This window comes from Balaenoptera borealis, assembly GCF_965194805.1.
Source record: "Balaenoptera borealis genome assembly, chromosome: 3".
NCBI lineage: Eukaryota > Metazoa > Chordata > Mammalia > Artiodactyla > Balaenopteridae > Balaenoptera > Balaenoptera borealis.
In genome coordinates this window covers 155,284,738-155,305,472 of record NC_138866.1, presented here as the reverse complement: position 1 = coordinate 155,305,472, position 20,735 = coordinate 155,284,738, and the positions used below count along the sequence as shown (strand labels likewise).

General features: G+C 49.0%; 1 protein-coding gene across 6 annotated transcripts in view; it reads left to right on the top strand.

Annotated features, from left to right (window-relative positions):
- The window catches only part of DIP2C (disco interacting protein 2 homolog C), a 370,310-nt gene extending 350,214 nt beyond the window's left edge, over positions 1 to 20,096 (top strand). For all 6 annotated transcript variants that reach the window (XM_082386001.1, XM_082386000.1, XM_082386005.1 and 3 more), the window contains 6 exons: positions 745 to 806; positions 9,103 to 9,160; positions 10,590 to 10,664; positions 12,483 to 12,657; positions 14,266 to 14,389; positions 17,001 to 20,096. In XM_082386001.1, coding sequence (XP_082242127.1) covers positions 745 to 806; positions 9,103 to 9,160; positions 10,590 to 10,664; positions 12,483 to 12,657; positions 14,266 to 14,389; positions 17,001 to 17,253 — 747 coding nt within the window. In that variant the 3' untranslated portion in view covers positions 17,254 to 20,096. The remainder of the gene's footprint in view (positions 1 to 744; positions 807 to 9,102; positions 9,161 to 10,589; positions 10,665 to 12,482; positions 12,658 to 14,265; positions 14,390 to 17,000) is intronic.
- The last annotated feature ends 639 nt before the right edge of the window (positions 20,097 to 20,735 follow it).

Sequence of the window (20,735 nt, the reverse complement as noted above, 5' to 3'; positions counted from 1 at the left end):
TCTACCCAAGGTATTGCATTACTTTCCCAAGAAATGTACATAGAATTTTGGTTTGTGATGTAGCTTTAATGCCATTGCTCTTACATGAGCAGAGATCACTGTTCAGAAGTCAACTCAGCATATATTTTGAAGAGATTTAAGATGCCAGGATAAGGTTTCTGGACCCTGTGTTAAATAAAGAGTTCAGAACGCAGGGTGCTGCCCAGATGGCCAGTGGTAAACCCACAACCTCCCTGACTTATGTCTTGGGCAAAAATGGCCTCCCGCATTGGAGGAAAACCAAGGCACAAGTAGAACTAGAAGGAACAAGGTCATTATCTTTTATCTCTTCTTCCTTAATCTGTCAGCTCATGTCACGTGTTCTGCTTCAGTATCTTGAGCTCTACAAATACACCTTTTGGGATGCATGTGGTGAAAACCTCTCAGCACATGATGCTTCACGTCCTCGGCGACCTGCTTTTGCCAAATGCTGCCTCTGTAGTTTCTGCCTTCTTTTATTTGGCAAGATGCCCCTTTTCTTCCTAATTTTCATAAATGTGATTGACAGTCAAGCTGTGTGAAAGTCCAGTATTATCTTAATAAGATGTTCCTTTCGGAGTTGGGTTATCAGTTGAGAGGTGTGGTTTTAGTGCTTTTGGGTTTTGTTCAGACTTTGCCAGAGAAATGCTCCCTAGCCAGTAGGAAGCACAGACCCAGCTCCTCCAAGGCAAACTCGTGTTAACCTCACTGTGTCCTTGCTTGCAGGGGACCTCGGGGCCCGATCCGACCACCGTCTACGTGGACATGAGAGCTCTGAGACACGACAGGTATTGTGATTTTGCCTTCTCGGTGCCTGGCGTGCAGGGTTCCTTCTAGAAGGAGGAGGAGTGCAGAGTCATCTGCTCCAAACAAGGTGGTTCATTGAGCGAGCTTTCACAACTCTCCACATTTACTGCGTGAGGTACCCAGTGGAGCAATCAAATTCTTGTTTTCAGACACAAATGACAACGGTTGGCCCAGAGCCGTTGCAACCAGAGTTGCTTTTTCTCACAGTCTGCCCAGAAGACTTGGTCCTTTACTTGAACACTCTAGTCAGGCACCATTTTGCACCTGATAAAATACCAACACTCTGCCCACATTTCTTTACATGAATTGAGAATTTGTGTCAAGGCATTTCCATGAAAAACTAAAATATGTCAGGTGACCTTTCTGTGCAGCTTCCTAAGCAGCCTTGAGCAAGAACGAAAGGGGGTGTTGCTGGTGAGTGCTTGTGAGTTCACCTCGAGGGAGGGAAGGTGGAGACAAGATGAGGAATCTTTAGCAGAACTTCTGCTCCCAAAGGGGTCCCTCCTGACGTGCCTGAGGGGGAAGAGAGAATTCTATCATTTTCCTGTAGACTTCCCCATTGATTAGGTCATTTCTTTGGGGTAGTTGTGGAGATGCCCATTCATTGATGTTTCTATGACGTGTTAATAGTAAGCGTGAACTCTAGTAGAAGGTGTCCTTTTGTAAATTACTAGAGGTGCTTGTGGACGTGTTGTGAGGGCCAGATACTGTGCTGCTATCTGCATGTCCTCATGTGGTGCCTACTGACGTGTGCATTGTGCTCACAATACCTGGGAGAGCAGAGTGGAGGTTGTGGGTGGGAAACCAGGAGCCCCCAGCCTGGCCTGGCTGAGCGTGTTCTTCCATGATACTGAGTCTCGTGTGTGAGTGAGTGTGTAGGGGGCAGAGCTGCAGGGGCTGAGAAGGGGCCGGGTGTGCCATGCAGGCTCAGGTATCCTGGGGAATACCAACCCCCACTCACACCAGGGGTTCCCAGACGGGTGCTTGTGCCCCCAGCGGACGAGTTGCCATGTTGCCATGTCTGATTAGCATAATCTGGGGAGTGGTACTGCTGGCATGTGGGGGGGCGGAGGCCAGGGATGCAGCTAAACATCCTACAGTGCACAGGACAGACTCCTGCTGCACAGCAAATGACCAGAATGGCAGCAGTGCCGAGACTAAGAAACGCTGCATTCACCTTAACACATCACACTTAGAGGTGCTTCCCGGCCCCTGTAGCCCTCATTTTAGACCCTGCTATGCACAGGGAATCACAGGATACAGCCCATCTGGTGGCAGAGAGAACCACTGGCCCACCAAGAGCATGCCGGCCCACTAGAGCAGAGCTCCATCCAGAACATTTTCAAAATGCAGACACTTAGCTCTGAAGAGATTAAGTAAGTGTGTTTCAGGGGCATAAATTTCCAAATACAACTTCTGGGCTTTAAAAAGAAATCTACTTTACTCCCTATAAAAATTATTTGAAAAAAACTTTATAACTTCAAAAGGTGAACAACACCTTGTCAAAGAATCGCCGTTTGAGTAATATTTATGCAGTTCTGTCTGTGACCTGACCCTCAAAACACATGAAGATCTAATTTATAAGACCATTTAGATTAAAACTGCTGATCTTTGGGGCCTAAGAGAGTAGGTTACAGTCTCAAACGGACTTATTCACAAGAATAGTAATCAGGAAAGGACAGTTGGTCCCATTGCGTGTTACAAATCTCCTGGAGTACCAGGGATGGTTGGGAGTGGGGTTCAAGGAGTTTTCTTTCCTGGAAAAGGAAAGAAATCTAGAAACTCCTTTCTAGCAGCTTTGTGACCTACCTTCTTAACTATCTTCAGTGTGGCAAATCTTCCTATTGAGAAGAGTTGTGATTTAGGAAAAGTGAAATTGGAACCCGTACAATGTATCATGGTAAAGTAATAAAAGTCCAGTATCAGATGGATTTCACTGTTCTAGAAAGAGCCAGGAGACCTGAGTCATAGTAGGAGTTTCTTTTCCTAATCTTTTGACCTTGGGAAGTCTGTATTCTTTTAAGTGACCCTTTTGTCCTAATCTGTAAAATAATCTCTTATACATAGATTTCCTGACTTGGTCATTCAAAACAGAAGTAAAAGTGCTTTGTGAACTGGAAATTGCTGTGCGGTCATACGTTAGTGACACTGTCAGGAATGTCATTGACCTTCACAATTCAGGCTAACATTGCTCAGTGTCAGAGCGATCCCACACCCGCCCTGTCCAGGCCTCATGAGAAAGCCTCAGAGTCGTACCCGCCTCTGTCCCTGTAGCGCTCTCCAGGCTCGCATTTCACATTCTCAGCTCTGTCCTGCGTCAGAGGACAGGCATGTCTGGGAGCTGAGGGGCTGTCAGACACCAGAAATACGTGCATGGGACTTGTCCCTTCCTCGTCTTCATCAGGGTTTGACTTAAGAAACCAAAGCAAAGTCCTGCCCTTGAAGGGGGTTTTCTGCTGGTTTCTGTCCCTGGAGGCACCCTCTCGCAGTCACAGCAGGGGGCCTTGCTCCCCCGGCTGGCTTGGTGCTGCCACATCCAGCTCCTCCAGGCTGAGGTCCTGCTGCACGCCCGGGCTCATCGCCGCTCTCTCCTGCTGGGCCCCTTCTTCTGAAGGGGGCAGAAACCCAAATAGGTGTCTTACGTTAAGGAGTAATTACCGTGTCCCTTCCTGGAAGGCACTGTCCTCCCCCTGCTGCCCAGGGACATGGGCGACTCGGCCCAGGGCCACCCCGGATGCAGGAACGCCATGCACACTTCGTCCTGGCTGCTCAGTGCACGCCGCTGGGCCCTGTCAGCTCCTCTTCCTGTGTGTCTGGGCTGGTCACTGGGCAGTCCGGCACCCCCCGTCCTCTTGACCTGCTCCGTCAGGACGTGCCCACGCTGGGCTCTTGTCCGTGGTTCTGAAGTGACCGGCTCCTGACGGCAGCTGTGGCACTGCCAGCCCTCCTGTGGGGAAGGTGCTGTGGTTTCCTGATTGTGGCGCATCTCCAGAGCCACTGGGTTACGGTGTGTGGGCAGGCGCAGTCCCGGGGGGGAGAGAGCCTCCCCTCCCCGTGGTGCCAGCCTGGGAAGGTCTCCTCCTGAGTTTCCTGTATTTCTGTGAGTCACTCGCCCTCCCGTGTGTGCTGCCTGTGTGTGTGTAGCTCCCAGCTCTTTCAAAAGACACATCTCTGTCTCCTCCTGTAAGGGGTGGTTTTCTCTTTGCTCTGTGGATATTTTCAAGTGGAGGAACGGCCACCCGTGTGGCATTTGCTGGCAGGACAGGACCACCCCTGAGTGATTCCAGTGCCCCCTTCCTGCTTGCCTGTGAATCGCTGACAGAGAGCACCGTTTCATACTGACCAGAGAAGAAATTCTTTGTTCTGTCCTTACGTTTGCCCTCCATGCTTGCCCAGGTCCCTGCCACCACTCAGCAGCCCAGCCAGGAGGCCGCAAGGAAGTTCTTAGCGGTAGGGTTTCCCACATTTCAGGTGAGATCCTCAGCTGAGATCCCATTTGCCTGCCTTCCTCAGAGGATTCGGCTCAGCAGGGAGGGTCAGGAGACAAGATAAACTCCTAAACTCCGAGAGCAGGGGAGGCCTGCTGGCCAGAGAGGCAGAGGCCGGCCAGTGTGCGTGGCCAGCAGTCCCACTGCTGAAGGAGGACCGGGCCATGGACTCACTCCCCATGTTGGCGGGAACCTTGGGGTCTGAGAGGAGGAGAAGCACAACGTCCGGGCTCGAGTCGCAGGCCAGGGCACTTGCTCCCACTCTTGGCTCAGGTGGCCTGGTTCCACTCATGACACCAGGTGCCCCGCTCAGAAGTCATCCCTGTCATAGTGACACAGCCAGAGCTACCTGAGTGGTGGCTGTGAGTGGACAAACAGCAGAGCGTAGCTTATCCAGAACAACCCTCATTTTTGGCAAAGGTTTTGCTCCCTTCCCTGGCCTGATGGTCTGGCCTTTGTAGGACACCCAGCCTACTCTCTGGCCAGCTGCCCCGCCCATAGCAGCAGCCAGACTACGTGGGCTGAGCCAGCTGTTACCTCGGCCCCTTTCTCTTTCATTCTTTCCCTCTTTCCTCACCCCTGCTTCTGCCCACTCATAATCTTCCCAGCCAATTTGGCCTCTTTCTTTATTGCTTTCTCCATCTGTAGCCAGTTGCCAATATCCAGACTCCACAGTTGGCCAGCCAGCACTTGGACACACAGGCTTCTTCACTTAACCTAACTACTCAAATTGGCCTAATTTAGTTCAGTGTAACAGGCGCAGCCTCCTGACCCAGCAGGCTGTAAAAAGTTATCATTCCCAGCATTGATATTTCCTGCAAGCATCGCATCTGTCTGAAAGCTGCTACAGGTGAAGTTCCATAGATTCTTAGTGCTCTAATGGTAATTTTTAATTATAACCCACCCTAAATTAGCATAATGCTACCTGGGTCCTAGAAGAGTTTTAGTCCCTTTTAATTCTGTCTTAATGCAGCCAGCAGTTTATTTTTGAAGGATGGCATCATTAAGCCTATTGGCATACAGGCAGACCTCAGAGATTCTGTGGGTTTGATTCTAGACCACCACAGTAAAGGGAATATCACAATAAAGCAAGTCGCACGAATTTTTTGGTTTCCCAATGCATATAAAAGTTATGTTTACACTGTACTGTAGTCAATTAAGTGTGCAATAGCATTATGTCTGAAAAAACAAAGTGCACATACCTTAATTTTAAAATATTTTGTTGCTAAAAAATGCTCACCGTCGTCTGAGCCTTCAGTGGGTTATAATCTTTTTGCTGGTGGAGGGTCTCCCCTCAGTGTGGCTGGCTGCTGACTGAACAGGGTGGTCCTTACTGAAGGTTGGGGCAGCTGTGGCAGTTTCTTAAAATAGGACAGCCATGAAGTTCGCCACATGAACTGACTCTTCAGGAACGATTTCTCTGTAACACGCAATGCCGATGACAGCATTTTACCCACAGCGGAACTTCTTTCAAAATTTGGATCAATCTTCTCCAACCCTGCCCCTGTTTTATCTACTAAGTTTATGCCATATTCTAAGTCCTTTGTTGTCATTCCAACAATCTTCACAGAATCTTCACCAGGGTAGATTCCATCTCAAGAAACCACTTTCTTTGCTCATCCATAAAGTAACTCTTCATCTGTCCAAGTTTTCTCATGAGATTGCAGAAATTCAGTCACATCTCAGGCTCCACTTCTAATTCTAGTTCTTTTGCTGTTTCTACCACATCTGCAGTTACTTCTTCCGCTGAAGTCTTGAACCCCTCAAAGCCATCCAGGAGGGTTGAAATCAACTTCTTCTGAACGCCTGTTAATGTTGATATTTTGGCCTCTTCCCATGAATCATGAATATTCTTAATGGCATCTAGAATAGTAAATCCTTTCCAGAAGGTTTTCAATTACCTGTACCCAGATCCATCAGGGAAATCACTATCTATGGCAGCTATATAGCCTTACAAAATGTATTTCTTAAATAATAAGAATTAAAAGTCAAAATTACTACGTGATCCAGGGACTGTAGAATGGATATCGTGTTAGCAGACATGAAAACAACCTGTATGTCATTGTTCATTTCCATCAGAGCCCTTGGGTGACCAGGTGCATTGTCAATGAGCAGTAGTGTTTTTTTGAAAGGAGTTTCTTTTCCTGAGCACATCTCAACAGTGGGCTTAAAATATTCAGTAAACCATGTTGTAACCAGATGTGCTGTCACCCAGGCTTTGTTGTTCCATTTACAGAGCACAGGCAGGGTAGATTTAGCATAATTCTTACAGGCCTTAGGATTTTCAGAATGGTAGATGACCATTGGCTCAACTTCAAGTCACCAGGTGTTGTAGCCCCTAACAAGAGTCATCCTGTCCTTTGAAGCTTGGAAGCCAGGCATTGGCCTCTCCTCTCTTGCTATGAAAGTCCTAGATGGCATCTTCTTCCAATAGAAGGCTGTTTAATCTACATTGAAAATCTTTTGTTCGGTGGAGCCACCTTCATGAATGATCTTAGCTAGATCTTCTGGATAACTTGCTGCAGCTTCTTCATCAGCACTTGCTGCTTCACCTTTACTTTTATGTAATGGAAAAGGCTTCTTTCCTTAAACCTCATGAACCAACCTCTGCTAGCTTCTAAATTTCTTCTGCAGCTTCCTCACCTCTCTTAGCCTTCATAGAGTTCGAGAGAGTTAGGGCCTTGCTTTGGGTTAGGCTTTGGCTTAAAGAAACGTTGTGGCTATTTTGATCTTCTATCCAGACCACTAAAACTTTCTCCATATCAGCAATAAGGCTGTTTCATATGTTCACTTTTAATTTCTTTCAATAACTTTTCCTTGGCATATACAACTTGGCTAACTATCTGGTGGTGCAAGAGGCCTAGCTTTCAGCCCATCTTAGCTTTTGACCTGCCTTCCTCACCAAGCTTAATCATTTCTACCGTTTCATTTAAAGTGAGAAATGCGTGACTTTTCCTTGAGAAGAATGTCACTTGAACACTAAGGCCATTGTAGGGTTATTAATTGGCCTAATTTCAGTATCATTGTGTCTCAGGGAATGAGGGGGAGAAAGACAGGGAATGGCCAGTCAGTGGGGCAGTAAGAACACACAGCATTTATTAAGTTCACCATCTTATAAGGGCAAATTCGTGGCACCCCAAAACAATTACAATAGTAACATCAAAGATCACAGATCACCATAATAAATGCCATAGTAATAATGAAAAAGTTTGAAATATTACAAGAATTACTACCATAATGTGACAGAGACATGAAGTGAGCAAATGCTGTTGGGAAAATGGCACTGATAGACTTGCTTGATGCAGGGTTGCCACAAACCTTCAATTTGTTAAAAAAAAAAAAAAAAAAAAAGGAACACAGTATCTGTGAAGTGCAGTAAAGCAAACAAAGTGCAATAAAAGGAGGTGTGCCCATATTCTGGAAGGCTTAAGTAGTGTAAGATCTAGGTGGTTTTTCTTTGATAGCCCTAATCTCTTGCTGTCAGCATCAGGGTCTTCTTAGAGACAAATATCGAAGCATGTGATGGGTATCAAATGATCCAGAATTGCTTCAGTGACTTCTTCCACTCATTACATCGTTGCTGCAGCTACTCAGGTACCTCCAGCCCTCCCAGGGTCTCCTCTGCTACTTTTGTCTGCAGCAACACGAGACACCACACCAAAGGCTAGCTGGAAGGCAGGGCATCCTTTGCCTGAAAGTAAGAGCTTTTCAGCTACTTTTCAGAGGCCTGCAGCCCCAGGATGCCTGCCGGCACGGGAGCCCTACCCACACCCCTCTCTGTCGGGACCTTGTCTGTCTGCCCTCCTCCTGCTCATGTTGTCATCCGCGCCCTGGACCCTCACTCTGGGCGACCGGAGCAGAGCCTGCGAAGGAACCCCACCAAGCTGTGACTCTCAGGGTCCTTCCTTCGTTGCCCATCCCCCTTCAGCAACGCTTATCAGTTATGGGGGCAGATCTGTGCTGATACAAAGAATGGGTCACGCTGGTGAATTTGACAGTCCCGCGCTCCCTGGCCCCATCCTCCTGCTGACGCCCTCCGTGTTCTGCAGTCAAGCATCCCAGCAGGTTCCCCTTCACTCCGTTTTCCTTAAATAAAAGTTGCCTGTAGATGAATGATCAGCATCACAGTCTCAAAGTAACATGGAGAGATGTAAAACCAGTCATAGAATAGTTAAAATAACGCAGCTGGGAAGGACTTAGCGAGCTCAGGTTGTGACTGGCACCAAGGTCCTCCACAGTTTAAGATTAAATCACCAGTGAATAGTTTTTAAATGGAAAAGAGCTTCTTTTCTAAAAGGAGCTTTTGCTGTCTGAACTGGCCGGTCCTCTCTAGTGTGCCTGTTTGAGGAGGTGGGTTCTGTGCTGCTGTGTCTGAGGCCCTGCCTGTGGTCTGCAGGGGCAGGGCCGTGAGTGTTTCAGGACCAGGCATCGCTGTTACAGGGGTGGCAGCTCTTTGAGGAATGCAGTTTAATCCTTATTCTTTCCCTTTTCTGCAAGCACTGCATCGACCCCTGGTTACTTTAAATGCAGAATCGTTCCCAGTCATTTTTCAGGTTGGTAGGTGGGACTGCATCTCCATTCTCCGTGGCCTGTGTGGTGGCCCTCGCTGTTTCCTCTCTACTATCGACTGCTTTTTCTTTGACTTCTAGACTATCTTTGCGTTGGGTAATGCTCATCAGCAGAGTTAACGTTCCCCATCAAACTGCCAGGCATTGACCAAGTGCTGGATGTGGAGGAAGGAAACCACTGGTACAGAAAACACAGTAACACCTTCTGTTTCTCTTTGTAGAGTCCGTTTAGTAGAAAGAGGATCTCCTCATAGTTTGCCCCTAATGGAATCAGGAAAAGTAAGTATTGAAGGAAGGCGTATGCATGTCCATATAAACACGAGTCTCAGTTTATGGGCTTTGAAAATTCAAGAAATAGATGGTAGATTTTTTTTTTTCAAAAATGTTTTCTTGAATGTAGTATATCAGGACTGGTTTTGGCCATGAGCACAGAAACTCAAAATGACAATGTTTTAAATGAGTTAGGGTTTTTTCTCATGTAGAAGAAACCACCAGGGACCGTGGCATCTTATGTCTTGGCCTCCCCTCCCAAGGGTGCCTCAGGGTCTAGAGCGGCTTTTCCAGCTCCAGCCTTCCTTTTGCACATTCCAGCCAGAGGAGGAGAAGCAGAAAAAGGAGGAGGCAGAAGGTGCAGACTGTGAGGACAGCTCCTCAGCCGCCTCACTCACACTTAAGTGTCACTGGGCACTGTCACCCACAGCTGAAAGGCAGGTTGGCAGCACTACATTGGTTTTGAATGTCTGCGGGCCTGGCTAACAATCAGGGCTTGTTTACTGTGGAGCTGGACAAAGAATGGTTATCAGGGGACAGCTAGTCGTTCCTGCAACGGTGGTTATCTTGTTTATAGAACTAAATGCAAGAAACGTATTCAAACCTAATTGAAGACTTTTTTTTTTTCTTTTTTGGCCCCAATCGTCAGATCTCTTCTCCATTTAACATAATTCTAAAAGCATATTGTTTTTGGACCTTTTACAGTCTGTGTCTACATGACTGCCCGTTAGAATTCTTGGTACTAAGTTGGCTCTAAGGTGGGACACAGCGCTACCCACCCACCCAAGTCGGTCTGGCGGGCCGTTCGTCAGACGTGTTCCAGGAGCGTTCACCACAGCTGTGTTACCTTATCTTAACTGCACAGTGTTAATTAGCTGAACTGAGACGGGTTCTGTTCTAAATTTCCAGAATCAGCTTTTGCTTCATTACGTGGTTTCAGTGGAATGTGGAGCATTTCTGAGCTAAACGTCCATTAAGAAGGAGGTGCTTCATATCAACATTGTACTAGAAGATGTTTACCAGCAGGAAAAGTGGGCAGTGTGGTGGAGGAGAGGGGCAGAGCCGCAGGCGCAGTGTCCTCGTGGCTCGGCAGACGCATGGGTGGTGACGGCCGTCTCTTCTGGACACCACAAAGCAGCTCCACTAAATCCTATTTTGCAAGCATTGAGCCTGTTAAATTATATCATTTATCATGTTTTTGTTCAAATTCTTAATTTTAGGATCACTTTAACACAGGCTCTGTCACTGTAATAATTACAATGAAATGTAATTGTTTTGCTGTAATTATATAATGCTGTATATAATTTTGATTTAAAGCCATTCACTTTCTAAACCATTTTAATCAGGAAAATAGGCACATGGCATGAAAGCAAGGTCAAGGTTGATTGTGCAGTATCTACCTGTCTGTCCGCTGATGAGACTCTTCTTTCCAACATAGATACTTCCAGGGGTTCGGATCATAATTGCCAATCCAGAAACAAAAGGACCGTTGGGAGACTCACACCTGGGTGAGGTGAGTTCTGGGGACTCACACCTGGGTGAGGTGAGGTACAGGGTGTCCATGAAAGTTCAGGATTACAAAGTAGGATTTCCTTGAGTATCACAGATTCTCTTCAAAAAATTTAGAAAAGAGGAAACTTCATGTGAGCGGACTGAGTTTCCTTGTTTCCCAGCCCTTGGTTTGTCTTCCACGTGCCTGCTGCCTTCACAGCAGGGAAGTCCTTTATCAGGAACACGATGGGGAACGTGCAGAGGGAATTTTGCCAACCCCAGAATCATAACAGTACCAACAACTGTGGCAGGCGGGCTGGGTACACGACAGGTGTTTATCTGGGTCAGAAAGTCACTTCCGCTCCCTTGTGTTGACGATGAACCTGGCCAGTGACTCCGCGCCCGGCCCCTCATCCTGCGCGCTGCTGGCTGCGTGTGGCTGCAGGAGACCCTTGCTGGGCTGTCATCCCCACAGCTTGCCCTGCTCGGCCGGCCAGGCGTGCCCGCCTCTGCCTTACAGTGTCCTTCTCTCTCCCTGATGGACTTGTTTCTTCTGACATGTCTGCCTCCCCTCCCCACCCCCCCGTTTTCCTCTCCAAGGCCAAGCCCACAGTGACCCTGTCCTGCCCTCAAGGACCCTCTTGCAGGTGCCGCCCACTATTCGGTCAGCTTCCCCCCTTCCTCTGACCCGTTCTGGCCACACAGAAAAGGCTGCCACAGCTGGCACATGACCAGCACACCAGCCCCGCCACTCTCCTGGAGTGGTGCCCTGGGCACACGTGTGCACCTCGTAAAGGGGTGAATAGTGATGAGGCGTGAGTCCTCACCACTGCTCACTGCCAAAACCCTTTTTCTTCTTGGGCAGTTTTTTGGCCCCTCACTCATCTGTCTCTATGTGAAGATCAGAACTAGTCTGTGAGCTGCACTATATTTTAGGAATTTCCTTTAAATATATGTCTAGGAATGAAATTGGGATGTAGCACCCGCCATCTCGGGCACCTGGAGATGCTCCCGGCGGCTGCTGTCCTCACAGCGGGCGGCCTTGCTTGGAGCTGAGCGGGCGCGCTGGGCAGAGGGGCAGGGACCACTGCACCCTGATGTTCTGCTGGGAACGTGTCTTAACAGAGATGGTTTTCCTTCCCCTCGCTCTACGGGGTGCCCTCCATCTCTGGTCTGCTTCCTCGTTGCTCAGCAGGCGTGACTGAGGGCCGCTGGCTAGACCCCAGCTCCTCCGGGCCTCATCTGTGTGGACTTGATGGGCTCCTCTGCCTTGTCCCTGGCTCTGCTCAGCCCACGTGGTCGGCACCGTGTCAGCAGGTCTTTCTTTCCCATTTCCACGGTCAGGCACTTTTGTCCCCCATTTTTTGATGTTACAGTGCCTTTCCCTTCTAGAGTTTGTTTTGTGTTGTGTTGTTTTATTACAATATAATATTCCTAGAAGTATGCAAACCAAGTGAAAGGGAAAGTAAATCGCAAAGCTTTTTAACATTTTTCCAGCTTGCTTTTTAGGAACAATCAGTACATTTGAATAAATACAAGGAAACTCATACAACCTCGTTCATTTGATGTTTATTTCAAAAGCCCTCAATCCATCTGCTTTAATAGAATTCTCAACAGATGATGGCTTGGTTGTTCGCTCAGCCATGAGCTTGCTGTCATGCCTTCGTTTCAGTAAACTTTGTGGCATCTGTGTCTCCCCAGAAACTGGAATCATCTTGTTTTTGCAGGGCAAGGACAGTTTCAATAGCACTGAATATAATCTATTGAATTGTAAAAGTAGCTTCTGCCCTGGAGATCATCTCAAGTTAACTTATCCAGTTATATTTTGCTTCCTTACCAGATCTGGGTTCACAGTGCCCACAATGCCAGTGGTTATTTCACTATTTACGGAGATGAATCCCTCCAGTCAGATCACTTCAACTCAAGATTAAGTTTTGGTGACACACAGACAGTCTGGGCACGAACAGGCTATTTGGGGTTCCTGCGGAGAACTGAACTCACTGATGCAAATGGAGGTGAGAGTCCCGACAGGCGGCACGAAGGTCCTCAGACCCCGGAAACCTGTCTGGGGTCTGGGATCCCAATCCCGGGAGAATGTGCGTGCGTGCATGCTTGCTGCAAGCCAGCCTGAAAACAGCCGAGGGTGAGAGAGCACCAGCTCAGGGCAAGTGTATCCAGCAGTGGAAGCTGCATGTCACATGCTCTGTGCTCCCATGTGAGCCAGGAACACGTTTAAAACCAGGGGCAAGAGCCAGGTGCCGTGTTGTCCACAACAAGTGCCTGTAAGTGCAGCTCACAGACTTGTCGCCAGTCCTGGAGCCACCAGCCCAACCCAGGCCCTCCTGAAGCCCTGCTGCTCTCTTCCAGGGCGGGAGGTGCTGGCCTCAGGTGCTCTGTATTTCTGCACCTGTCCAGCAGGCCTGGTGCCGCAAGGTGCCCGAGGGGAGCTGCAGCTCTGAGGGGCTGGCGCTGGGCATGGGTATTATGCAGAACTAACACGTTAAGAGCCTGCCTGCTCTTCAAGTCTTTGCTGATCCTGGAATCCTTTCTCCACTCCTTATTTCAGTAAAAACAGAGACAGGACTTAGGTATTACATAGAGATGGGGCCTGAGCTTTCTTGGTGAGATCCTGCCAGACTCAAAGCCAGAAGTCAGCGAGCCTTCCTGACCCACCTGTCTGATGGGAGCTATGCCAACCTGGCTGAACCAGCATGAATTTAGGGGAAAAGTACAAGATATTTTGGTGTTGCGTTTTCAACTTGGGAAAATCGTAGACTGTTTTACTTGAGGGTGCTATCTGGGGTTCCTTGAAGAACTAAGCTTAGCAGCACCCAGACCTCCCAGGAGGCAGGGCAGGTCCCATCCTGCGGAGCCCACGGGCTGGAACAGTGGGATACCCCACAGCAGCTGTGGTTAGAAGCCAGCAAGTAACTGCCTCCATCTCATCTGACTTAAACTGGAAAAGATTTATTTTTTGGTATTTTATGTCAGTCACTTCTCTCAAACTCACCGTGATATATTTACTAGTCTAAAGATTAAAGACGTCTCCTTGTTTTTAAGGAAAGATGGACAGACTGCATGTTGTCATTATCCCAAGGTTTGCACAGCTGATGAGAATAAATTTAACACTTACACGAGCTAAGGAAATTTTTGTTCATGAACATTCTCAGAAACTATGCTTCCTCTTCCCGCTCAGACAGGCAGTAATAAGAGAGTTAAGAGCTCATGTGCTGGCACCAGAGGGAACTGGGTGTAACTTGGGCTGTGCTGGGTCCTCACCATGTGACTCCAGGGAGCAGGTCTGCTGGCCCGTGTCCCGGCGGTGCTGATGCTGCTGAGGGCCGTGTGATAACGCACTTGACGGCGTGTGGAGGCTACGCCTGTGGGATGAGGGGAGGGACGTGCAGGCCTGCGGCCAGCGCTGAGCCAGGCAGCACTTCCGCCTGCACCTTTTCCCTGAGAGCCTCGGGCTGCAGAGTTTCCCTGGTAGAAGGGAGACAGCATCCCTTGCTCAGTGATCTTTTCTTTGCATCTCTTTTGCATTCAGGGGTAGTCTTTTTTATTTTTTAAGCGGCTTGAGCGGCATTGCGGTGAAGCTCACACGGTTTCCATTCCCTGTACAGAGCGCCACGACGCCCTCTACGTGGTGGGGGCCCTAGATGAGGCCATGGAGCTGCGTGGCATGAGGTATCACCCGATAGACATCGAGACCTCCGTCATCAGAGCCCACAAAAGCGTCACGGAATGGTGAGGAGGGGGCGGCAGCCCGAGGGCACGGGGTCCTGGGCGGAGTCAGCTTTCCAGGGTGAACCTGAACCTCTGAAGAGCACTCCTAGTGCAGAGTTGTTGCTTTTCCCGAGAGTGGCATACAGACGGCTGGGCGGTGTTTCCAGGGAGCCGTTTATTTGGTTTTTTGTTAAGGAAAACATGATGCAGGGGAAATAGACTGTCCGCGGGAGCCTAAACGCAGCATGCCTATGGGAAGACCTTAGGCTCCAGGAGAGGCCGCGTTTGCCAGCGTCACTGGGTTGTCAGTGACAAGTCACCCACCCCAGCCACCCTTGAGGGTGAGGGGCCTTGCAGGCCATGCTTCTCCCTGGCCATTTGGTTGCCTGTGACGTGTGAGTGTGCCCAGATCACCGCCTGGCCTGGGGGCTGCAGCGCTGACCACCTCCTCAGGGACTTTACGTGGCATTTGAGAGTGAAAAGTGGCTTCAGCGCCATTGGCTGCAGGTCTGCTCATTCCCTTAGTCCCTGAACTGGCAGAGGCCTGATGGAGCCCATCTGGAAGCTCAGGGCAGGAGCCCCAGGGGAGGCTTGTTCCAAAACCTCTCGGGAGAAAACTGCTCGTTTTCTCGGCAGGTGGGTTGGTCTGAGATTGTCGGCTGCGTCTTGTTAGCTGACGCAGGCTGGTGTTCTTGGCCATGCACTGCACTGCACAGAGGACTTGGCAGACAGAAGAGTCGGGTGGACGGGAGCGCCTCGTCCCCGCTTGGTACCGCGTTTCAGGACGAGCAGTGACAGAGCCCGTCCGAAGCACAAGTCCTCCGCCTGCCAAAGCTGCCTGTGCACTCGTGTGTCGAGGAGGGCAGAAACCCCAGAAAGGCGTCAGCCCAGAAACTGGCAGGGACCCACCTCAGTTTCCGTCTAAATAGCTATAAATACCAATCACAGCCTTCCATTTTTGTATTCTTAAGAAAATAATTTTGACTGGCTTGTATCGCCTCCCTCGAGTATTTTCTATCTAGTTGAAAAGGTGCCGTTTCCACTTAAAAGTGTGTGGCAGGGGTGCCCCTCGTGGGTTTCTCCTTTCTGTTCTGAGCATTGCTTAGATGCTGTGACGCGGAATAAAGCTGCGTTTTATTCCGAAGGGTTTCTCTCTGTTGGAGTCTGTGCAGCACAACTGTTCTGTTATTTCCCTCCCCCTTGCCTGTGGCCCCCCCCCGCAGGGTGCCCCCATCAGTCACTTCATGCAGAGAAAGAAGGATGTGATGCCAGGTCACATCTGTGACTGCCTCACTGAGTACGGTCCAGCCCCCCGACCCTCTCAGCCACTGCGGCCCCAGGAGAGCGCCGGTGGAAAGAGAGTAGCCGGCAGCAGCCCGCGGCCTCTTAGCAAACCCCCCTCCCCAGTTAACTGTGGAGTCTGAGCTGGTCCTGATGCTGCGCCATCGATTTCAAATGCCAGGATAAGATTGTTCCCAGCGCGCATCAGAGTAGTCACATGTGATTCATGGACTCAAGGCGCGGCCCGTGCGGAGCGGTGCCCGGTGCCTGGGAGTTGTGCCCTGGGACTCGGCACTGGCACTTCTTCTCGGGAACAGCGCCCCACAAGGTTGTTCCCTTAGGTGTACACGCTCGTCACAAAGCAAAATCCAGAAGGAGGGGTCTGCTGAACACGTTCTCCAATGTTTCCCTTTCATTTTCATGTATTCATTGGCCACACTGAACAAAATACTAATTTTTTCCTAATAGGCATACCCTATGCTTTCAGGAAACAATAGTGAATGTTCCCAGATGCTTCCTGCCTCACAACTGAGATAGAACCTTCTCTGTGTCTGGCAAGAGAAAGATCCCCGCAGCCCACTGCAGGGCCCCAGAGCCTGGCCTGTCCTCCACGGGGCTCCGGTGGCCAGGGGCAGTGTGTATTAAGGTTCTTAAACAACCACGTTTTAAAAGCCCAACTGTATGATGTTAAAGTGGCTTAAAGTGTAAAACACTGTTCTTAGGCTTTTACAAATTGGGCAGACAAAATACTCTGGGTGGCCCTCCTGTTGAAAGATCCAAAATAAGACACCTCTGGGTAAATCTCTGGAGTTCTCCAGGAATTACCCCACATGAGTCAGGTCTCACTGCATTGCCCTCATCCTAAACTCAGTACTTTAAACAGGAATCAGTTAATGTGCCCTGGGTCTGCAGTTGACCGCTGAGGTATCTGACCCCAGCGTGGCTGGAGCCCACGGGTCAGCCGGGCCAGGGGCTGGCAGCTCTTCTGCACACGTTTTTCATCCCCCTGGTGGCAGAGGCAAGTCAAGACCAGCCCCAGTGCCCCCGCTGTCCTAGCCTCAGCGACAAGCCCACAGACCATGTTGCAGGCTGACCCAATCACCTGGCGGGACAGACTCCACCCTTAGGGGCCTCGTGCGTGCATCCAGGGAGGGCAGGGGTGGGGCTGCCACCGTGAGAGCAGGTCGGTAGGTGCGGATGACGGGAGTGTGAGAGCCGGTCAGGAACCAACAGGCCTGAGGAGGCTTAGCGCCCAGGCAGGTCCGCAAAGAACCCAGTGGAACGTCTGGAAAAGAAAACAGGATCGTTAAGTTCAAGCCCCGCTGTACAGTGATGCTTCTCTCTCTTCCAGTGCTGTGTTCACCTGGACAAACTTGCTGGTGGTTGTGGTTGAGCTCGACGGGTCCGAGCAGGAAGCCCTGGACCTGGTCCCCCTGGTGACCAACGTGGTCCTGGAGGAGCACTACCTGGTGGTGGGGGTGGTGGTGGTGGTGGACATCGGCGTCATCCCCATCAACTCCCGGGGGGAGAAGCAGCGCATGCACCTCCGCGACGGCTTCCTGGCCGACCAGCTGGACCCCATTTACGTGGCCTACAACATGTAGACGCTCCCAGAGGCGGGCCATCTGCTCAGTGTCGCGAGTGTGCAGGCGCCAAGGCGAGTTCCCGAGCGGAGCCTTTGCCAAGTGGTGGGGAGGAGACTTTCCACTCGTCCTGATCGGCACGGGGATGAGACGAGAAATGTGAAGTTTGCTCAGAAGGACTTTGCGTTACTGCCTTCAGTTTGTTGGAAAAGCCCATTTCAAAAACTTTTTCTTTTTTTTTAATTATTGGATAATAAGTGCTTTCTTCGTAAATGTGGTATTTTGTTAAGCCAAAATAGCAATTAAAAAAATATTCTGCCCTCCAGATGGGTTCTTTTAAACAATTTATGTAGTGTGACAAAGAATTGTTTTCTCTGTTTTAATGTGTCATGAAATCTTAATGCCATGGACCTGCTACTAATTTAAGCCATTGCTGGAGCTCATCCTTCTAGGACAGTTTGTTGAGGTACGAGAAAACCTTCCAAATAGCACCTTCCAATTAGATTTTAGCAGCTTTCTTTGTCAGAAATGTGCTGAAGAAACAGGCTAATAATCGGCCTTTGAATTTTAGCATGGAATGAGAAGAAATTATAAATAAGGTGTATTTCGGCAATTACCTTGCAGATATCTTTGTACTAAACTAAAATGATAAAATAAGTTAACTTCATATGTAATTATGTACAAAACGTTTAATTTATTTTGATCTCTTTAGAAGTATAACAGAGAAAACATTCAAGAATATTAAAGTCTTGTAATGTTTGCTAATATAAAAAGTGTTGTATTATCTTGCGTGGATAGCATCACAACAAATATATATATATGAAATATAAATTCACTAAGAACAAAGGAGATTTTAAAGTTTAAAACGCAGAACCTGTCACTTGCATGGCGTCCCCTCCACTGCACTGTAGATAGACTCTCGCCCGTTGCTGGTGTGCGCGGCCAGACAGCCAGCAGCACAGTCGGAACCTTTCCTCCGGAACCAGAGACCAGCAAGTGGCGCTGTCGCCTCAGAGGTGGCGGATCGGAGCTGGACGTGCACTTTTCCTTCTGCTGCGGGGTCTCGACGGATTGTCAGTGCCGCGTGCCCACCGCACTGCACGGCCTGGGGAGCAGCTGGCCCACAGCACGCGCTCTCTCGGCCGCAAGAATTCATTGCACAATGTTCCCATCATTTTTGTTTGTGTCACCTTTTTTTGGTCCTCGGTATGAAAAGGAATGTCATTCTGTGGTCATTTGCAGCGGGTTGTGCTGACTCCTTCAGCGGCTTTAAGGGAAGAGACTCACCAGGAGAGGGTCGTGCCTGGGGAGCCGCCCCCGCTGCCGGGACAACAGAGCCACTGGCTGGGGTAGGAGGCCCCCAATCCCCTCCCATCACTGCACCTCCTGCGAGGACACACTTCTGATTTCCATCTCTTGCTGCTGCTGCTGCTGCCGCCTCACACGCCTTGGAACTTTCAGAGCTCCTCGCACACTCCCGGACTGAATCAGCCCGTCTGCGTCCAGCCAGGAAGAAGTATCAGCTGTCCGAGAGAGATTCACTTTGTAATTGCCCCAGTGCGCCCCGTGGGGGCTGTGTCAGGTCTGCATGACTAAGATTGCTGCTGGCAAGACTGAGACCCTTTCTGTGAGGTTGTCTTATCTGCCTTTGCTCTGTGTGCTGGCAGTGAGCCCTTTGCTACAAGAGAGTTTTGTTTGACTTCTGAGATCCAAGGCTAATTGCTGTTAAAATTTTAAGTGGCATTTTTTAAAAATTTGTCTGCATGTGGGGTGCATTGTTCCATCTCCACAAGTTATTTGATTTTTAAAATATTGTTTGACTTCATTGCTGTGTATGAATATTTCTCTACATGCTTCAGATACACATTCCCACAGTCTTTCGCTTCCTAAGGGGGAAAAAACCCCACCACACACAGGAAAGACACACATGCCCACCTTGTGTAGGGGGAGGGGTTTAAGGTTTCGGGTCCGACACTGATGAGGAAGCAGGACTGCAGGTGACTCGCGAGGCCCAGCGAGGTGGGGTGAGGTCGGTCCTGCTGTCCTGTGTCAGCGTCGAGGTCCAGAGGGCTCAGGGCTGGGATCCAAGTTCTGTTGTGCAAGAAAAAGGAAAGGAGACACTAAGTACCACCCGTTTAGCAATAAAGGAAGATCGTTCTGTACTAGGAATTGTGCTGTGGATGAGTCATTCATGAGAACGTAACCAGTGTTTGTCTTGTGACCTTGTGCTTTTGAAGTCAGACAAAACCGTGTGATCACCTTGCACGCAGGAGGGTACACAGTGATCACTGAGACTCAGACCAACCGACAGGGCGGCTTCCTCATGGTGCTTGTTTATTATATCTATTTAATCCTGCTTGACACTTTACCCAAGGGAAACGGTCCCTTTTACCAGTTGGATGCTAGCAGCGTTATTTCATAGTGTGGTGACTGGTTAGAGAAATTCATGTACTCAACCAATCACGGTTTCAAACAAAATTTTTATGTGCAAAGGACGGCAACCTTCTCGTATGTTAAACCACCAGTAAGCTTTGTACATCTGTGATAACGCCTGTTTTATATTCAAATGAACAAATAAAAGCTTTTATTTTTGTTGCTCTGAAAATAGCAGTTTCTTAATTGGTCCCCTGGAAAACTGGGCCAGCTTCCATCCCAGGAAGGAAGTGACTCCTACCAGGAATGTATCTGACTCTGTTTACATAATTTGTTGCATTACTTATCAGTACAGATAATCATACTTCGAACAATGTTTAAATTTTGATGTGGGCATTTATTGCTAAAAATATTCCTATGGCAACAAATGTTTTGTGAAATGTTTTTTTTAATTCTTTTAAATATATCTAAATATATTTGTTCATATTTTGCTCCAAGTGTACAGATTATTGGTAACTTTTAGGAACAAGGAGTGTGAGTCTGTGTGCACATACTCTCTGCTGCTCCTCGGCAGGAAGCTTTGCCAGGACATAGGTCTCGCTGACGATTCCAACCCAAATTATCTTTGTTTTGATCTTGGCTTCATCTCTTGGAAAGTAGTAGCGAGATACTCCAATAAAGGTGTTTTAAAAAAAAAAAAAAAAGTAGTAGCGGGTTAACTGACCTCCAGCCTAATGGTTACAAAAGCATAAGTTTAATACACGTGAAAATCAGTAGAACTGATTCTGCACACAGATCAACAGGCTTCACCCGAGTTGCCTATGTGTTAGAATTCCACTTGTACCAGGACCGTCCCGCGCTAATTGGGGGTATAAAAGTGGGTGGCTGGTGCAGACCACCTGCATTGGGTGACTCAGAACGTTGCTGACCCAGAACCGCCCCGTGTGGCCGTGCTTTGTGCAGCGTGTGTGTTCCTGTGCGTGCGTAGAGTTTCTTCTGATGCCGCGTTCTGCGTCCTCCAGCACAATGCTGAGGTCTGGGGACGCAGTCAGGAGTTTGGTCAGCTGGTCGATCATCATTCTGGGTCTTACCGTCCTCGTTGATGTCTTGGTGTCCCACGTCGGGTGGTG